At 38.9% G+C, this 21,916-nt stretch overlaps 1 protein-coding gene across 2 annotated transcripts in view; it reads right to left on the bottom strand.

The window, feature by feature from the left end:
• Nucleotides 1-21,916, bottom strand: part of LOC114665604 (echinoderm microtubule-associated protein-like 6) — a 352,025-nt gene that overhangs the window by 227,357 nt on the left and 102,752 nt on the right. For both annotated transcript variants that reach the window (XM_051919661.1, XM_028820199.2), the window contains exons 3-6: nt 19,100-19,198; nt 18,061-18,129; nt 8,981-9,166; nt 3,437-3,572 (exon numbers count right to left, since the gene is read on the bottom strand). In XM_051919661.1, coding sequence (XP_051775621.1) covers nt 3,437-3,572; nt 8,981-9,166; nt 18,061-18,129; nt 19,100-19,198 — 490 coding nt within the window. The remainder of the gene's footprint in view (nt 1-3,436; nt 3,573-8,980; nt 9,167-18,060; nt 18,130-19,099; nt 19,199-21,916) is intronic.

The raw sequence follows: 21,916 nt of genomic DNA, 5'->3' as shown, positions 1-21,916 counted from the left end.
AAAGGTAATGTAGTACATCTTCCACAGATAACATTAGACACCAAAGGAGATCTTGATATGCCATTCATAATAAAATGTTTACAGTTTCCTGTTAGAATAGTTTTTGCTATGACAATTAACAAATCACAGGGACAAACATTCGAAAAAGTCAGTTTATTTATTAGAGAGAAAGAAACGATATTCACTGATGAGCAGTTATATGTTTTGTTGTCATGATACAACTCCAAACACGGAATCAAAATTCAATGTGATATTGACGAATAGTTAATTCCAAATATTATTTTTACTGAAGTTTTACAGTAAAAGTGTAACTTTAAAAAGTATCTGCGTGTTAATTACAAAGCCAAATGGAATGAAAATGTATAACGCAACGAATAACTCTAACACAACATGAAACATAATTTTCTTTCAATTTATTACGTTTAACTATTTTTTAGTATGGTTAATTATTCATTGTAATGTAAAATAGTTAGGTCTATTGTACATCTGCTTACCCCATATGCGAGAGGCAGAGCCGTGAAGTAGCTAGCTCGTAGCACCAGCCCATAGGTTGGCAAGCAAAGCAAGCAGGGGGCAGAGCCCCCTAGTTTATTTTAAAATCATAAACTGAAATCTCTGATTCATAGACCCTTTCCTGTTGCATTCCAAATTGTGGTCATGTACATCCTGTTTTCTAGAACAGCTTACAAACCACTTATAGTAAAGTGAATTGATTGAACATAGCTTAAAAAAGACACACACCTATGCGTATAAGGTCCCACAATTCACATTACATGTCAAGACAAAAAATCAAGCCATGAAGTCCAAGAAACTCTCTGCTGACATCCGTAATATAGATGTAGTGAAGCATAGATAAGGGAAAGGGTATAAAACAACTTCTAAAGCTTGGAGTGTTTTCAGGGGGACAATGGCTTCAACGATTGTGAAATACAAGACATTTGGAACCACCAGGATTCATTACTAGAGTTGGTTGTCTGGCCAAAGTGAGTAACCAGGCAAACAGGGTCTTGGTCAGGGAGATGACCAAAGAGTCACTGTAAAAGAGCTTCAGACGTCTTCTTTTAAGATACGTCAGCCTGTAAGAAGGAGAACCATCTCAGCAGCACTCAATCAGGCATTTATGGTAGAGTGGCTAAACAGATATCACATTTGACATCCCACTTGGAGTTTACCAAATGGTATTTAAAGGACTCTGGTGTGATGAGACAAAACTGAACTCTTTGGACAAAACTCCAACCAATATGCCTAACCAGGTAATACTCATCACCTACCTAATTCAGTCACATGGAGGTGACAATGTCATGCTATGAGGGTGCTTCCCAGCAACAGAGAGAGAGACTGGTCAGAATTAAAATGCAGTCAAATAGAGGTCCTTGAAAAAAACTGTACCAGTTCATCTCTCAACATGACAATGACCTGAAGCATATAGCCAAGCCAAGCCAACAATGGAGTGGCTCCAGGACATTTCTCTGACTGTCCTTGAGTGGCCCAGCCAAAGCCCAGATTTAAACCCCAGGAGACCTCAAGATAGCAGTTTACAAATGTACCCCATCCAATCTAATGGAGCTTTAGAGGATCAGAGAAGGAGAATTGGATAAACTTCTCAAATCCAGGTGTGCAATAAGAAGACTCCAGGCTGTACTGGTGCCAAAAGGGCTTCTTCAAAGTAAGAGTAAGAATATTTTTATGAATTGAGATAGTTCAGTTTTTGATTTTTAATACATTTTCAGACCTTTTAAAAACATGTTTTCACTTTGTCTTTATTTAAAATTACATCCAACAACACTGAAAAGTGTGTCTGAACACTTTCTGAATTCTCTATAACTGAAACGAAATGTGTTTTAGAATGGCCTGGGACAAGGAGAGCACCAGGGGTAAAATCTGTAGGTTGGTGCTGGAAATTGTGAAGGGGTGCTGTACTTTGGTTAAATCAGAGCCATTGCAACTACCTAAATGAAACATTTCTTTCACATTCAGTCCCAATAAACATGGTAGTAATAAAAATGTATTATGACAGCATCTTTGACTTCCTTCAACATCAATTTTCCTTACCAAATTCAATACACTGAAAAATCCCAGGATGTGTTAGATGAGGACTGATATTCAGACACAAGCAATGGTTAATGACTCTCGGAAAAACTGTTTACTATCTCTTTTCTGAGGGGAGATCCAGATAATTTCCTGATGTCGGCCTCTGGAAATGCCTAATAAAGTACTTAAACCTCTTCAGGGGAACTGCCGCCTTCGTAAGCTCCCCTCACTATGTTGTCCATCTTTTAACTTTTTTCTAGTCTAGCCTACTACACTTCTCAGTGCAACTCCTTTTATGCCACTCCAGCACAAATGGCTCTGCTCCCTGCAGATTCATACCGAAATGAGTTGCAAACAGTATTCATTAATGTCAATACAAATTAAATTTTGTTATATATGTTATTCATGGAGCATACAAAACTATTGTGAAATGAAGCTCAATTCTGTTATTAAATAAACAAAGCCTCAAAATGAAAATTAAATCTCAGTAGGGACTAATATGCAAAAGTTCTGAAATTATTGAAAGACTGTTCCTAAACCATAGAAACCACTGGTTTTATTTCTTCGTGCAGCAGAGAAATAAAGAACAAAGCCAGTATGAAGTGGATAGATGTGCACTTGTGCTATACTGAATTCAGACTGCACAAGTTAAATATATAGTAAGTGTTAAGTGTATAAGTGTTAAATACAAGTATTGATGATTGTCAGCTTTAACTTCTAGGATCATAGCAGCATGTAACAAAAAACATGTCAGGTCTGGAGGATTCTGGGAGGAAATTGGTCAACCTACAGAAAAATCATTAGGATTCACCAGAAAATGCAAATGCCACACCAGCACTGACCAAGGCATGAAATGAACACAGACAGCTTTGTCTGACAGCAAAACTAAAATCTTCATCACAGTATTTCCCAAGCTTAAAAATGCTATTATTCCTTACTGGCACCTGCTTTTATAGCTACTGCATTTTTATATAATATTTCTTAAATTTGCTTTAAATTGGTAAAATTCATTTCAGTTCATTTTTGTAACCAACATTCTGTATATAATCATTAATACCTTGTTGAACTTATATTATGAATTTCCTACTAGAACTGAAGATTGAAGGATAACACAAATACTGGTATACCATACAGCAGTGGATTAAATTTTGAATCAGGCTGAAATGCTTTAATGTTTACTGTACAAAACAAATCATGCTAATGATTAAACCATTTTAAGCAATATTTACTTTTTACAGTCTTGAATAAAAGAATCAACATTTTATGTCCATCAGTACGAATATCGTAAAATGGTGTAATGATCTACAAAAGGCAAGTGGTATACAATGCATTACTTTTGGGGAAAAGAATCTTTGAAGATCCTGGGATATAAACTTTATTGGAGCAGTGTGAAAAAATTTCCTACCTTTATATCCTTGCTCGGTTTCCCTGAGATCAATTTTGGTGATTGGTTTGAAGTCAGTATCCCATAATCGAATGCAGCCATCTCTACCACCAGTAGCAAAACCTTCTTCACAAGCATACATACTGAATATTCCAGCCTAAAAATAATCAGAAACATAATTTTGTAGCATTATTCCCATATGTAGAGAAAAAGCTACAGCAGTGTCAAAACAAAAAGACATCTTATAAACAGGTAAGTTTGAACTGTCTTTAATAATCTTAACTCAATTTGATAATTCAAACAAATTAAATATTAGTTAAGTTAAATATTTATTGCAGTTTTCAATATAATGATAAAAAGGCAAGTCTATCAACATCATATCTTTTAAATTGTGTAATATTCAGTAGATTAAATTTTGCATACACAAGAGACAAATGAATTTATGTTAATTTTAAAACACATTTTTAAGTTATTAAAAAAAGTTTTTAGCATCACTTGCTTGTCCATTGTCAAGTTATGTTGAACTCGTCACAGAACTATGCATTCACAGTGGTGGCCTATATTATCCATGTTGTTTTCCCTGGATATACCATAGAAGTATGAACAGTGTCTGCTCTACAAAAATGATTTTGAAATTTGCCTGCATAACTGCACTTCAACTTCAGCACAATTAGGAAAGTAAAATATTTATTTATAACAACATGTGATTCTTCAATTTTATTCCATATAGCAAATATTAGCCCACAATACAGTCGACCCTTGATATACGACCGGCCTGACATGCAAACAACTTGATTTACAACCAAAATTTTTGTTTTGAATTACGACCAACATCTTGCGTTACGACCTGAATGCGGTCACGTGTATCCGCTTGTGCGATTGTAAACAAACAGCCGAGAGCCTTTGTAAGCATCAGTCAGAGCCCAGATACATGTGTTTGTGACATAATTTCGGTCAGTGCAGTGATTTATATTATTTATTTCGATAATTGCTAAGGAAGGAAGCGAAGGTAATGAAGGTAAAGAAAGCTATCAAAATCGAAACAAAGAAGGAAATTGTGTGGAAATATGAGAGTGGCGTTCGTGTGACCGATCTCGCTAATATGTACAGCACGTCGAAATCCACCATCTCAACAATTTTACAAAGAAAAGATTTGTATAAGGAAACTCCTTCCAAACAATAACCACCTTCCATTTCATTCTCCTCCTCCTTCCTTCCTGCAAGCCAAAGATGTCAACTTAAATGGTGAGTACAGTATGAAATTGTTGTTTCTGGTAGGCTAAGCACTTTTTATAACTTTTTGGTTAGTACATTAGAAAAAGTATTGGTGTTTTTGGTAAATATGCACATTATACAACCCTTTTCTATTAAAAAAAAGTTAAGTAAGTGTTGCTGTGGGCAGTTCGGAACACATTAAGGGCATTTCCATTATTTCTTATGGGAAAAACAGTCTTGACTTACAACCAACTTGAGTTACAACCAGCCCTCGTGAAGAAATTGAGTTTGTAAGTCAAGGGTCCACTGTATGTATTTCCCTAAAATATTTTAATTATACATCATTCCTAAATTGACTTATGGTATAATTTTTATACAGCTGCAATAAAACATATACAGTATACAGAATATATATTACAAATGCTCCCTCCCACCTGTGAAGAACTGTGAGAAACCTGGTTAAACTAACTTTGAGCAATCTGCTGGTGTTTCGTGAGGCTACAAAAGACAAACAACGTGCTATGAGAAAAACATTGGGTTGCTTTTTTTGGGGTGGGTGAGATAAATATTTGAGAAGTACTGAGAGCCCATTTTTTTCTGTTCAGTAAAGAGTTAAGTGTTTTTGTTTGTCACACTATTTAAACTAGATAGAAATAGAAGGAGCTGGAAGGCAAAAATAATGAATATATTATCGTGAATGGCAGGTTTTGGGAATTTAGTGAGTCAAGCAAGCAGCTATATATATACATATATATATATATATACATATATATATATATATATATATATATATATATATATATATATATATATATATATGAATGTAATACTCCAATCTTCACTCTGTCAAATAAACAAACAAGCCGCTGTGGCACAAGGCCAGAGGCTTTGCCTCAGGAGCTGACATCTGAGGTTCGATCACCCTAAGAGGAAGCAAAGGGACATACCCTGTACACCTCATGAGCGGTAGGACAAAACACATGTCATGTACTCTCTGTATTGTTTGGGAGGTGCTGTATCATATATATATATATATGATTTTTTTTTTTTTTTTTGGTGACGGCTGGCCGGCAGCTGAACCCAGCCGGAATGCCCCTAGAATAGAAGGATGGGGGAAGGCAGCAACTTGCCGACACTACTTCCTCCAAAACGTTAGATGGCAGCTTCCCTGGAGTGCAGTGGTACCCTAGATTCCCACAGGGCACTATGGAACATGGAGTTCAGACACACAGCCCTGCTGGGTGCCATGGGTGCCACCAGAAGGAGCTGTTAAAGGACCTGGGGACATATACTTTCATTGTGGCCTGGAAGTACGAGGTAGTCAAGAGGACTGAAGCCCCGAAGTACTTCCAGGCTGAAGAAAATCTCTGTTCTTTATTAGACCCGGAAGTGCCAGCCAGTCACGTGTTTGGAAGGACAGAAGCACTTCCGGGTCAAAGACTATTTAAAGGACTGATGGAAACCCAGCAGGCGAGCTAGAGTTGGGAGGAAGTGTGACACAGCTTGCTGGGAGGTGTGGAGGAGAAGTGTACTGTTGAGTTTGATTTGTGTTTATTGTGGTGGTTGTGGTGCTTTGGGGCACAACACAAAGAAGAAAGAAAATAAAATATCTTCTTTTTGATTTTATCCCGTGTCCTGCATAGTGTGTTGGGAAAAAGGTGGGCAACAGTGCCACCAAGTGTCCACTCATTTACTATATATGTATATATAGTCATATGAAAAAGTTTGGGAACCCCTTTTAATTCTTTGGATTTTTGTTTCTCATTGGCTGAGCTTTCCAAGTAGCAACTTCCTTTTAATATGTGACATGCCTTATGGAAACCGTAGTATATCAGCAGTGTCATTAAGTTTATTGGATTAACAGAAAATATGCAATATGCATCATAACAGTATTAGACAGGTGCATATATTTGGGCACCCCAACAGAGATATTACATCAATACTTAGTTGAGCCTCCTTTTGCAAATATAACTGTCTCTAGACGCCTCCTATAGCCTTTGATGAGTGTCTGGATCCTGGATGGAGATATTTTTGACCATTCCTCCATATAAAATCACTCCAGTTCAGTTCAATTTGATGGCTGCCGAGCATAGACAGCCTGCTTCAAATCATCCCATAGATTTTCGATGATATTCCAGTCAGGAGACTGTGATGGCCATTCCAGAACATTGTACTTCTCCCTCTGCATGAATGACTTTGTAGATTTCGAACTGAGTTTTAGGTCATTGTCTTGTTGGAATATCCAACCCCTGTTTAACTTCAGCTTTGTGACTGATGCTTGAACATTATCCTGAAGAATTTGTTGATATTGGGTTGAATTCATCTGACCCTCGACTTTAACAAGGGCCCCAGTCCCTGAACTAGCCACACAGCCCCACAGCATGATGGAACCTTCACCAAATTTGATAGTAGGTAGCAGGTGTTTTTCTTGGAATGCGGTGTTCTTCTTTCACCATGCAAAGTGCTTTTTGTTATGACCAAATATACATACTGTGAGATATGGCCGGCCATTCATCCCGGCCAACACCCCCAGGCCGCTAGATGGAGCCCTCCTTGCAGCATGGAGATGCCCCGAATGCCAGCAGGGAATTATGGACAGTGGACTTTTAATGCACAGCCCTGCTGGATACCATGGGAGCCATCAGGAGTCACTGCAGGGAGGCCCAGGGACTATTATGTGCCCTATAACCCGGAGGTGCGTCTTAGTCACAGCGACAAATGAAAAAGAAGAGTTTGTGATCTGACCTGGAGGTGCTAGGAAGTCACATGGACTGAGGGTTCAGAAGCACTTCCAGGTCAAGGACTATAAAGGACTCTGGGAAATCCCAGATGGATGAGCGGAGCTGGGTGGAAGGGTAGCAACGCGTCTGGGAGAGAGTGGAGGATTGCTGGATTATTGTTTATTGAATGAATATTCTGCGGTGGGTTGGCACCCTGCCCAGGATTGGTTCCTGCCTTGTGCCCTGTGTTGGCTGGGATTGGCTCCAGCAGACTCCCGTGACCCTGTGTTCGGATTCAGCGGGTTGGAAAATGGATGGATGGATGAATGAATATTGTTATTGATTTATTGAAGTATAGTGGAGGTGGAGGTGCTTTGTGCACATTATTGTCATAATAATTATTATTATTATTGGACTTTTACCTGGTGTCTGATGTTTGATCTGAGAGTTCAAGGGGACGACAGTGCCCTTATCTGTCACAATACATACATATATACTGTACATATTATATATATATATATATATATATATATATATATATATATATATATACACACACACACACACACATACACACACACACACACACACACATACACATACATTTACACATACATACATTAAATTAACAACAAGCTCCCCATCTCACGTACAAACATCTGGCTTTGATAATGATGAGCTGCTGTTGTCAATAACACCCTTGTAAGTGGCAGGAAGATGGTGAAACCTGTCCAGACGTACCACAGGTTTACATTTACAGACATTCATTTTTGAATACAGCAGGTCCAGCTTGCTGTGTCCACAAAAGAAACATGCCATTAGATCCAAAGTAGCCTGGCTAAAGACCGCAGCATTCACAATAATCCATTTTTAGAGTGTTCACAACACAGTATAGTCATCAACTGGATGATGCAACACCCTATTAAGTTAGCAATGTGGATGAATTCAGACTGCATATCAAAGTCTGGATCACATATGTAAGCTTTAATTGTAATGGGTTGGCTTTTTAGTATATCTTATTCACATAAGTCTCCAGACCCCTTTCCACTCTGTCCAATCATATACGAAGGAATCTCTCCAGTATCAAATAGCATCTGATATTTTGGGTATTGTGGAGAACCAGATAAAACAGTCACAATACTCGAACTCACAGTAACTCGCCATGAGATGTGATAGTTCTTTCCACTTAGAGTGGCTCAAGGAGTTCTTTAAACAAGCAATCAAAGCTGGGCACTTTGGAATCATTTTCACCTTTTGTTTATCCTCAGATGAGCTGTTCCTCAATGTTGCGATAACTCAGTTGGCAGCAGTGATCACAACTATTCAAGCTACAGTATTATTATTAACTTCTGAGACTGCATAAGGAGACAGGTCCTATAACTAAATGAGAAGTTACAATTACAGCAGGGGTTAAACCCTGTACTTTTTGACAGGCAGTTTAAACTTGATCTGTCTTGAGAATTATGTGTAGAACAGCTTTGTGAGAGGATTATTCCATCCTTGAATTTAATATAAGTTATGAAAAAACTCAAATTTTATATATATTCGTTTGGAGAAAACCTTTGCAAGCAAATTACATTGGAGCAATGTACAGGAAAAGAGCAAAATAAATAAAATGTATTTTACTTACCCCATGTGCTCCTTGAATTGTCCGAACCAGGTTTAACCCCTTCCACACGTAGATATCCCCATTCAGTGCTCCTGAATATGTGATGTCATCCTTAGCACAAGCAAGGCATAGAATTGTCTGGAGGTCTCCAGTTTTTCCGAAGATACCTCTTTTTGGCGTTAAAGCATTTCCACATAATGCCCAAAACTAAGAAAGATTGGAAAAATAAGCAATTCAAAACAACTCAAGTAACATTGACATGGAAACATTTGATGTAAACATAAAATAAAAATAATATAGAATTAATAATGGGGTCTTCCAAACTATAGACATTATCGATAGCAAACCAGAAAACAGTTTAGAAATACATTTTTTGACCTATGTTTTCTCTAAAATTAAATGCTACCCTACTCAAGGAATCAATGCAAAAAAGATTCATGGCAATATTGTGATTTAGGGTGGGCAAAAGATTTCCTTTTTTAGGTTTTAGCAGCTCTGATAGTACCTCAGTCCACACTGGACTTGTGGTCTTTCTTCCTAAAGCAGCATTGGAAAGCTCATCGCTAACAGGTGGATTCCTACATGAAAAATACCAGGTCTGCCCTGAAAAGAAATAATACTACCGATTTATTTCTTAAATATATTTTATTATTATTGGTGAGCAAGCAAATGTTGCTACCACTAATGAAGAGACAATAATACATGGCAAGATTTGAGTGTGCACCAAGGTATCCTCATTTCCATGCCGGTTTCCAAGTTCTCCAGTAAAATTGTAAATATACATTAAGATGAGATCCCACTACAGCCCTTGAACTCTTTCACTTGTGTTCTAAAAATGCTTGTCCGAATACAGGATCATGGAGAACTGAGAAGCATTAGACAGCTTCACTTTATATTTGTGACAGAGACATAGCTTGTTTAAACGTAAACTACCATCCAGCATTAGAAAACCCTAGCTGGCTGCTTTTGTGCAAAACAGTATTGCTGTAAACTGGTTTTCCACATTTGACTTATATGACTGACATTAAAAAATACCAGAAATTATACAGTAAAATCAAGTCCCGACTTATCTGTGAGTATATACGGTAAGTCTGCAAGCTTAGATTTCAGCTCCATCCAACCCTTCAATTGAATAATCATGCCATCTACTTTCTACTAATGCTTTCTAATTCTTTAACTACAGATATTATAGAAGTTAAAGATAATTACACAGTATAACTTGATGTGACATTTTTAAGTCTTAGCCTCCAATAGCTTTACATCACCAACATGACCAATTTCAGGAATGTTCAAGACATGTTTAGTGTTTTCAGAGCATTCTTTCATATAGTATACAAATATTGTATGTACCTACGGTCACAGGAGGCTGGGGGTCAGACCCAGTCAGGACGCCTGGAAGGACCGGGGGGTGATATATATGTCCCCCGGGGCACGAGGGGGAAACCGCCCTGGATGTTGAGGGGACCACGGGGACGAAGCAAGGACGCTCAAACCCACTGGTGCCCGTGGCCACCACCAGGGGGCGCCCCAAACGTCATGGAGCCCAGGAGATCAACACTTCCGCCACACCTATGAAGGTGGAGGAAGGACCTTCCAGGGACACCCAGAGTGCTTCCGGGTGCAAGGGCATCACTTCCGCCACACCAGGAAGTGCTGCCGGAAGAGTGTCATCAGGCACCTGGAGCACATCCGGGTAGAAATAAAAGGGGCCGCCTCACTCCAATCAGGGAGCTAGAGTCAGGAGCGGGAGCAGGACAAAGCTCCCGTGAGGAGAGGAAAGGCGGCCCATGGAGACTGAGAGGAAGGCCCGTGTTAAGGGTGTTTGGTGTGGGAGCACTGTGTGCTGTGTGGGACTTATTTGCCAAAATAAACGTGTGTTTTTGTAAAGTGCTGGTCACTTTTCGTCTGATGGTGTTCGGACCCATGCTCACACTACAGATACAGTGGAATCTTGGTTCACGAACGTCTCGGTACATGTACAAATAGGTTTATGACCAAAAAGTTCGCCAAACTTTTGCCTCGGTTCATGACCACACACTCGGTATACGAACAAGCCAGTTTCCCTTTCGGTTTGTACATGTTCAATCTCTCCCAGTGCATTTCCTGTGCAGCGAACAAGAGAGGGAGAGCGCGACACACACACACACACACACACACACACACACACACACACACAGCACGAGAGAGAGACAGATGCACCCACACAGGCCGTGCAAGAGAGAGACAGACGCACACACACAGGCAGCGCGAGAGAGAGCTGGACGCATAAGGTACGAAGACAGTTAAAGAATGTACTGGGCTTGATTTTGTTTTCACTTCTGTTTACAGCGATCGGTTCGTACCATGCATTGTTGCAATGTTACTTTTCTTGGTGGTTTATTAAATTACGGATTTTTTCAAATGTTAATTTTTTCCCCTGTGCTTAAAAAGGTAGTGAACTAGCTGCCACCATACAGCAAAGAAAGACATTTCGAGGATGAGGCAGTGGGCAAATGGCTCCAAATGGGAACATACATGACAATCTTGTCCCTGAAGAGGTTGCACTGAGACCTGGCTATAGAAGGTCTACTTAAGCCTCAAACGTGCAGAGACACCAAGAGCCGGAAGGAGTTCTAACCTGGTTTTCCTGTTGCACAAGAGCCACCACTGACTCATTAGTGATTAAAGGTTTGGCCAAAAGTGACAAAAGGAGAGAGATTAAAAATATCTTAAGACACAGAGCTGGAGTGGTCAGGAGAAGAGAAGGAGATGGAAGGGGAGAAAGAAGACTACTTGGTGGTTCTTTGGAGGTTAGAAAATGGGAAAGGTATTCCAACTAATATACAAGGCTTCAATGCGTGAGTCAGCTGACTAAGAAAGGCAGCAAATGTTTTGTTTTCTCTTTTCTTCCTTTGTATTTTGTGTTCTTATGTTGGCTATATTGTTATTTGTTACAGAGCATTTGCTTTCATTTCATTATGGATTTGTCCTTTCCTGTTAAAGTATGGCTGCCAATATTTGTGTCCTCATCTTATTTCAAGTATAATTCTAATACACTTAACTGTATATTTGTAGATACACTTATTTAATGCAGACAAAGAAGAACATTTCAATCGGCACTTCTTCTGTTTTGTGTGCACCTGGACAAATATTTTGTGCGGGGTATAGTTTAATTATGTAAATGACAGATTAGTTGATTATTCTTTCTATTCACTTTTCCCATTATAGTTCATGTTGATAGTCTCCGAGTCTCTCAGATGCTGTAAGATGGGCAAACTCAAATGGGAGAGAAGTTGTTTAAGAATATTGATGTTATAATGAGTTACTTTCTCTTATTTATCCTTCCTTCTCTATAATTGATTGGTACGTGTTTTACATGGAATCTGTGGGTTTTGGTTTGTACAATGCATAACGGTTAAAAAGCTGAAGTTTTATAGCATAGTATCGCAGTATTGCAAACTGTTTATTAAGCATTGCCTTTTGTTGAGTTAGTCTGTCATTGCCATGGCGACCTATGATGTGCATAAAGGTTGGCTCAAAGATTTCATCCCATATTAGGATTCTCTGTGTGATTTCATATAACAATTTTCTCTGACTGAATAACTGTTTTTTCTAACATAATATTTTTTTCTACCTATAGGGTTTGATCTTTGGGTTAGTGCTCTGTTTTTGTTTTGTTTTTTTATGACTGGTTAGCTGTCTTTTTGTTACTGACCTCTGCCTGTCCTTGATCATGTCTTTTTTCCCCCTATCCTTTTCTCAAATTTGCACTGTGGCCTTGAGTCAGAACAGTTGAAAGAGTAAAAGCCAAAACAAATGACAGCATAAAATGACATTTGTTTTTTTTTTTTTTTTGTTAACACAGGAGAAGGGAAAATGTAAAATGTCCCTCTCCTAAAAACAAATGAAGGAACAACTGATATTCTTTAATTTCATTCTCTGCCAACTTTATCCAAATTGACTTATACAATCAGAATACTTTTCAATTGTTTAAATATTTTATTTATTATGCATATTTTATATTTACATAATTTTTAAAATTGTAACACCAACAGTTTAAATTAGCTGATATCCTACCTGGACCGAGGCAGATACTATTCACACTTTGAGGCCACTCTCTTCAGAAGACAAGGAGTTAGACTTATATGTCAGAAATACAGTTACCTAGATCCCTGATTGGTTCACTTTGTGTTCCTATTGGCTTGGATGTGTAGGTGATATCTCCACAGACACCTCTGTGCCTTTGTAGCCACCACTGGATGTCTTTTCTTTCTTACCTGCAGAAAGTAGTGCTACTTGATTCACTTTATCTCATAAACACATCCCTTCATTCTACCTTCCTGATTCTGCAGTCATTTCAGCAACTTTTGCTTGCATGCTTACATCTTTTATATGGAATCTTGCCTGTGGGTTGAAAAAAGGCAGTTTTCACCTGGTTCAGCAACCATGTGATTTTGAGGAACCAATCCCATTGTAGTTCCAATGTCTTCCCTTTATTCCTGATTGGTTCAAAGTAGTATTTCATTGTAGGTTACTGTTGCCCTATGTCTTTTATTTCAATATTCAATCATTGTTCCCAGATTTGAAACAACTACTAAAGAAGGAAAGGCAATGGACATTGTTTAGTTCTCCTAGTTAGAGGCCTGCAGCATCTGGCCACCTTTTCTGTTTGGAATTCAAGATCCTGGAACCACACATATCTCAATCATTATCTTCTTTCATCCATTTCTGAACAACTTGCAGCTTTGAGATGGCAAAGTTGCATTTATCCTGTTATATAGGTAATGGCAGCAGATTGGAAGAGCAGAAAGGTTGAAACACTTGTGTGATATCATGTATTGCTGCATGGTTTTTATTTTTATTTTTTTTAATTTCTCAGGTAATCTCACAAATGCATTCACTGATTGCAAAAAGCATCTCTTCCTTCGGCATTTCCAGGTCAACATGCTGCTCTGAGCAGTACAACAACAGAACATTTGATTGCAATAAATCATTCAAAATCCAAGACCACTCCCAGGACTACTTGAAAGGACCATAAAACAGGGCTTTGAACAAAATTTTGCTTCAAGGGGAATCTTTGTCAATGGCAATATCATTTTTAACAAGGGAAGAAATATAGGAAGAAAAATAAAATTATATTATTAACCTTGGGTTCAAAAGAATACAAATACAGAATACTTGTGACTCCCAGTATTGGACAAAACAAACTCAAACAACGAAAAATAATATTTGAAAATAGCTCTTATTTTTAAGCTTTCAGCAGAGGCATGTCATTTAAGTGACAATAAAAGCTGAAACCAGTCAGTGACTGCAATTCAGCATAGCACTGTTGAGGCTTAAACCAACAGAATTAAAAAAATTATTGACTTGTTTCAGAAACATTCTGGAAAAAAACATAATGGGAACAAAACTCATGTTTAGCCTGGTTAGTTATTAACCCTACAGGAAAAGAGGTATACGTCTCTCTAATTCCATAGCCGACAGTAGCCTGTTTTTGGAAGGGCATCATTCAGAGAAATAGTCTTCATCAAAGGTGTTTGTCACTGACAAAGTAAACATAAAATACTATGTTATGTGATTGCAGGTTATTTTTACAAATTAAGCAACCTTTAGTTTTAGTTCCTTCTTGCATTACAACAGTTTAATTGATAAAATCCTTTTGGAGGAAAACAGCAGTAGAACATTAATCTAAACCATAAGTCCAATGCTACCATTCGGAAACTAGTATGATTCATATCTACAGTCCAGATCATAGTTGAATCATCAGCTGAAAATGTCTCATCGCAATATGGCACTGGGATAAAGTGTTCTGTCATTGTCATCTTCCTATATGTAGTTAAGCTGAAGTTAAGTGAGCCTTTTTTAAGGTTACCTTGTCATTGCCTGGAGCATCTGAAGGAGGATGTTTTTCACATAAATTTCAAAATCTGCATTATACCACTAGAACTGAAGTTGGCATCCCAGTAGCATCCCCATCGCACTCGCTATAGTAATAATGTTGTAAAACATCACTGTGAAGAATAAACTAAACTTACTGCAAAGCACGGTCATGGGTCAGTCATTTAATTTATTTCAGAAGATAATATTAAAAAGATATGTTCAATTCTATCTACTGGACAAAAGAAAAGACATTTCATAAAAGGTTTTCACACTGTCTTTCCTTTATTGCTCTGATAAGCCTTAAAAAGCAAGAAAAAGGTATTAGTGTTTAGAAATTCATGGTCATTCAATGTTTCTCTTCTTGTAATTTTCAGAGGACCACTGAGGAGCTCAGGCTCGAGTCTTGATTGTGTTCTGCCTTGAGGAATGTATGAGGTTAGGTTCTAAAACTGAATTAAATAGGTTCAATAAATGGATAGATGAATGTGACTCTGATGTGGCGATACGTGCGTTAGTTGAATTATGGTGAATTTTGAAAGAGTGCACTGCTGTGAAATTTTTTTTTTTTTAAAAAAGCAGTGAAATTTTGTTCTACAGCTTCCAAAATACAGACGTTAACTGTGAATTACTAATCAAATATTTCTTCTTAAATGTTATTCCATTTTTATGCATATATTAGAACGTCATTACGCAGACATCCTTCAAAGTGTTACTGAAATTATGTCATAACATTACATTTTGTTGAAGAGAATCTGTGACGGGTGGCAACGTTCATTACCAGGCCGGAACCCCAGCTGAATGGAAGGACTGGGGGAGAGAGCATCTGCAAGGAGGGAGAGCTGGGAGTTGAAGTTTGGCATAGCCCTACTGGGTTTCATGGAGTCCACTAGGGGGAGTTGCAGAGCCCTACAGTAGACTTCCACAACACCTGGGAGTGTTTCCAGATAACACTGATAAGCCACCTGGAGCACTCCCAGGAGCTGAATAAAAGGAGCCACCTTAATCCATTCTAGGAGCCAGAGTCAGGGGAAGGTAAACAAAGCTTACCGTGGAGGGAGTGGAGGCAGACAGACAGACAGAGACAGAGAGAGAGAGGCAAAGAGGGGACTGAGACTTGTACTGTGGTGCGTTGTTGCCGTGCTCTGGGGAGCAAGAAAAGTGTCTCCCCTCTGTAAATCAAAGTGTGTTGTGTACTGCACTTGCGTCTCCACCTGTCTGTGACAGGTTAGGGCAGCTGTACGCACCCCAGTGGTCCACAAGTGGCAACTTAGATGGGACTTCCTGGCCATCTGCAGGCAGGAGCCCCATGTTAAAATAATTCTTGTGGCCAACCCGGCACGACAGCACAAGGCACACATGAGGCAGCTTAGTGGCACGAGGTGTGCACATACAGCAGCAGCACAACAGATTGCACAAAAAAACTTCGGAGGCCCATGGAAGCAACGCTCCAGCCCGATGGGGGAGAAAATGTCCAGGCGATGTCCAAAAGCAGCAGGTGGCCACTTGCCCGCTGTCTCAAGCAGCACCCAGATCGGTGTACCCGGAATAGATGCCAGCCAGAATAAGCACAGTCCAGACGGCAGGAGCTCCAAGGTAGGTGTTGGGCCTAGGGACGGATTGCACCAGGAAGGTTATTTTTTAGTCCCATACACCTACTTTCTAGAAGGAGAATGTCTAGAGCCACCCAAAATCTTGCCGATCTGTGGGACGATAAGGCGAGCTCACAGAAATCGGCTGAGGAAGATTTGGACCTGCTGCTCTACGAAGGAAGAGCACTGGAAGAGGAACGCCTGGACTCTCACACCCCAATCAGAGCCAATCAGAGGGGGTGGTGGAGGATGGACTGCACTCCCCGCAGCAGGTAAGGGAATGGTCGGTGTGTGTCAGATCCCCAGAGATGATTAGTTACAGGCGAGGCCGATGAATGGCCATTCCAAGAAACACCTGACAGAGCCTCCACAGGAGTCGTGTAGGCGCAATGGCTCTCGGCTGGCGGACAAGGACGAGCAAAGCCCGAGTTCACTCCTGGCCGAAATAGATGTCCTGCTCTCGGCTGTATGGTACTTGGAGATCGTTCTCCAACCCGTGTAGTCTTTGCCACAGTTGATCGGTATGCTGAGGCAGGTTGCAGAGAGGCTGGAGAGGACAGACGAAGTACATTTGAAGGTGACGCTGGAGTACCTGAAGAAGCTCAGCATGGGACTCTCCACCCATATAGATGCAGCTGTTCAGGTGAGCGTTTCCTGTACCATACATAAAAATGGAACCCCTAGCGAATTGACCCAGGATAATTCTGAATGGAGTCGAGTAGCAGGAGGGCCAACAGTTGATTGTGTAGTGCGGGTGGAAACAGCCGAGGCGCACAAGAGGGACCGGCCTATATGTGCCAGCACCCCACCCTAAATACCGGCAACGGTCTCACGCATGTCAAAAAGGGTGCAGACCGCACAGGGTCTCTCTGTATGCCATAGAGAGACCCTATGGTGACATTCCAGAGTGGAAGGAAGACCTGGAAAAGGAAGACTGGGTCTCCGAACAGTGCAGCATGTGAGCCCGTGTGCTCACTTGTGGTGGAGGGATGTTCTCCGTGGGAATAGAGGGATGAGCCGACCTCAATGGAAATGAGGTGGAGCAGGACTTCCTATGCTGCTTCCGTGTACGCAGGCTGCGGATACAAGGAGGGGAGTGGCAGTGCTCGGAGTGTCAGTATAGTGAGTATAAAATGTAGACAGCAAGTGATAGAAGATTACAAATGACCAATTATTTTCAGTGAAAATAAACGTTTAAAAAGCAGATATTGAAGCATTTCATATTTGGAAGTACAAAAGGATTTACATAATCATGTTTCTCCTGTACAACCTTTTGTATATGATTCAGTTTTCATACAACTGGGAACTAGTAAAAAAAGAAGATACAATTGCTATGGAAAGCAGACTTTTCAGACTTGGCAGAAGCAACATACTAAGCAATAAGCTCAAAGCTATACCCCTTGTGAAACAATATATTATCTTACTTAAAAGTTAAAGTTTGAAAAGAAATATGATTTCTAATGCTGGCAACAGCTTTACTAATTTGAATATCACACAGTAGCCAATGAAGACAAGAGTACTGGCTAATACCACATACATTACAAAAACTCAGGTTTTACTTTAAATTCTAAACAAAGTTAAAGCAAATGTATATTTAATTACAGAATTTTGTCTTTTACCTTTTCAATATTTTATATAAACTGTCAAACTTACTTTAATATGTTTCACACCACAGCTGACAAGCCTGTTCTGCTGATGTGGATCCCATGCAATATCAAATATCTAAAACATTTCCAGAAATGTGTCAAATTAAAAATATGTTTTCAAAAAGAATACCAGAAAAACAATTGTTAACTTACTATGAGTTATACATGTATTCAAAGATAACTAAATACTTAAGTTGTGTTTAATTAGACAAGTAATTTGCAGGCTGTTGTTAACTTGAAATGTAGACTGTTTTTGGATTAAAAATCTGACATGACAAACAATTCTCCTGTTGAAGGAGAACTTTGAAATTTGAAGGATTGAATCTATACACTGTTCAAACTGATTTAAAGAGCAATGGGCATGTCTATTGGGGTTCTGTTACAGAATTATATACATTTACTTAGATAATTATTGAATTTATTGCCAATAGGTGCCCAGCTGGCAAGGGCCTGGCAGGGCCAAGGGCACAACCAAAGTAGCACCACATAGAGAAAATGTAGAACACCTCCGTGCACCTGGGGGCAGGACGAAGCTGGGTAAGTGTACAATAGTTGGAATCAAACTATCAATCACATCTGCCACCCATCACTTGATGGGATAGAAGACTAAATAAAATATTACTACATTCCAAAAAGATTCCACTAAAGTGGTTTGGAGCAGCATAATAATGTAAGCAGGAGCATCTTGCTATATGTATACAGGGGAAATTTGCAACATGAACTCTGCAGTTACAATAAAAAAAAGTAGTATGAAAATGTAAATAGAAAAAGTTTTATTTTTTAACATTAAGATTCTTTCATAAACTGTTGGGAAGGAGGATGAGAAAATCCTCCTTGAGGGTTTTGCTGGCTACAGAATATGACATTATCAACTATCACAAAAACAATCTATTATCACTTTTAGTATGTTGGATTAATGAGTAGTTAATCTGTTCATAGCTACTGCATATTCAGATTAAGCAATGAAAAAACATAGCAGACAAAAAATTAAAACCAATTATATTATGAGAACAGCTCATTAAAAATACAGAACTTTCTGCACTTACCCTGTCCGAGTGTCCAGTTGCTGTAGCGAGTACCTTTCCTTTTTTCCAGTCCCAAACACAAATTGTATTTTTGGCATCCAATCCTACAGAGACAAGTCTCTGGAAAAATAAACAAAAAACATCCATCAAGCAAAGGATGCGGATGATGACTTTGAATACTGGAACCAATTTTTGGTGCTAAACTGGGTGTTAATCCATCAAAAGGGGTCAATTTAGGGCTACCAATCAAATTAGCATGGCTGTCTTTCACAAGTATAAGCAGAACTGGTTTACCCAGAGAGAGACTCCCAGTGAAACACAGGAAGAAAATGAAGACTCCACAGAAGCAGTGTCCAGACTGGATTAAGATAATAATAAAATAAACCCATTAAACTAAAAATGGCCTTGTGCTCACTGCCACTAAGACTGGAACTTACAATATGTAACTCACTTAGAACAATAAAAATAAGAACAGAGAAAATATGGATAGATGCATAGATGCATATAAATATTGTGTAAATTTCAAGTATTACACAGAAACAGTGATGTACTTTAAAGAAGTATACACAGTTAAAACTAAGTTTATTTCATAAATGCCAGTAATTACAGAATAAAAAAAGAAGCTAAACTCAGCAATGGGAGTTTTAAATTGACTCAAATAGAATAGAACACTTAAATATCACACCAAATGCACTCCTATTATTTATTTCATATTAATATTGTTTTGTGTGCCATGGTGTCTTATAGATATAGGCTTTTAGTACGTGTTTAGTGTCTTAGACTGATTGTTAGACTGCCAGCTAGGTCTAAACAGTGAAAAGAAGACAGAGTTCATAAGCCCTTCGCACGTGTACATACCCTCTACTAACAGCAAGACTATTGCAATGCCTGCACATGGCACACCATAGTAAACTAGGTTCCTTGCTGTTGCAGGCTAAACTGCAGTAGATTATGATCAGACCTGGCGTATCAACCTTGGCAGACAGCTTTATCTAGGAGAAGGAAAACTGATTTCAAACAGTTAAGAGGGCAATTAGAAACTAGTGGGATATTTTCTCCTAGTCAAAATAGACTAGTCAATACAGCCTGTGTATGGTAAGAGAAATACCACCAAGCTATACTGCCTAAAAATTTTTTGACTTTTTAGTCAAAAGCTAGGCCTACCACCAAAAACTGTGGTTGGCGTAAGGAAAGGCATCTGATCGATAAAACTCTCACCAAAACCAAAACAAAATTGACCAGTCAACCATTATATTCAAGAAAGGATAGTGTGTTCCTCGTAAGCAAAGTACAGGGATCTTGCCTGACCCCTAATGAAAATAGGCAAAGGGCTACTTTGACAGAGAAGAGCATGACAAAAGAAGTGAGCGCTAAATTGTAGAGTAGGCACTATTAATGTAGACAACTTGGCAGGTAGAGGAAGTGAAATATTGTAGCTTATATGATGGAGTGAAGGGAAACAGGAGTGCTGTATATGAAGGAGACAAGGTGGAAGAGCGATAAGGCAAGAGAAATAGGAGCAGATTATAAAATATAGTATAGCGGAGCAAAGGAATAAAAAAGCTTGGAGCAGATTTAGTAGTATGAAGCGAAGTGAAGGAAAATTTGGTAGGTGTAGGGAGGACAATTGACAGAATAATAACAAGTGTGGGTAAAGTACTAGTAAACATCCCCAATCCCCAACAGACAAAGAGAGAGTGGTGGAATGGAGAGGTACAAGCAGCACTGCTGGTGTAAAAAGGATCCAAAGAGGACATGGGAAAAACAGGAATGGAAAAAGACAGTAGGAAAATAAGAGAAAAAATAAGGATACAAGAACAGCAGTAGCAACAATAAAAGAGCAAGCACTGGATGAGGTATGCAGGGAACTGGATAGCCAGAAGGGGGAGAAAGAAATATTATAAAGATTGAAAGCTTGTGCAACAAAAGATCTCATATCAAAGGGATAAAGAATGAATGAGTTGTACCAAGAAATATGTATTCAAAAAAGGAAAGGTGGAAAACATACTTTGAGAATCTGTTGAATGAGGAAAATTCAAGGGAAATATTTGAAGATGGCAAATGTGGGTATAACAACATGGAATATAGTGAAGATGTAAAACAGGCATTGGAAAGAATGAAGAATGGAAAGGCACCAGGACTAGATGGGACACTGTTAGAAGCATGGAAGAGTCCGGAATGGTAAGGAAAGATCTTTTGTGAAGAGAAAATGTCAAAGCACTGGAGAAGCAGCGTGATTATGCCTATATAAAGGAGAAGGGAGACATCCAGGATGTAGAAATTATAGGAGTAAAAACCTGATGTCACATATTTGAAATTTTTGGGATAAATTGTTGATAAAAAGCTGAGAAGAGAGACCAAAGATGCAGAAGAACAGTTTGAATTTATTCAAGAAAAAGGTACATGAGATGTAATTTTCACCTTGGAACAGATTGTGGAAAAATATTGAGAGAAACAGAAAGGCCTACACATGGTATTTATAGATATAAAGCAGACATTTGTAGAGTCCCCTGGCAAGAAATGTGGAGATGTATGAGAAAGAAGGGAATACAGGAATAGTATGTAAGAATAGTTAAGGATAAAAATGAAGGTGCCTACACACAAGTGAGAAGTAGTGTAGGAATAAAAGAAAGGTTTGCAGTTAGTGTTGGGTTAAGTCAAGGATCATCATTAGGCCCAGTTTTTTTACTCTAGTTATGGATGTGATTTTGTACGGGAAGAGTAGATCAGACCCCATGGTGCACACTATTTACAGATGACACCATGAAATATGGCACCACTATGAATATTGTTGAAAGGAAACTGGAGGAGTGGAAAAGTGCTATGGAGGATAGAGGC

The sequence above is a fragment of the Erpetoichthys calabaricus genome, chromosome 15, assembly GCF_900747795.2.
Source record: "Erpetoichthys calabaricus chromosome 15, fErpCal1.3, whole genome shotgun sequence".
Taxonomy (NCBI): Eukaryota; Metazoa; Chordata; class Cladistia; order Polypteriformes; family Polypteridae; genus Erpetoichthys; species Erpetoichthys calabaricus.
Note: the sequence above shows the minus strand (reverse complement) of the source record. Positions and strands in the feature narration are given on the sequence as shown.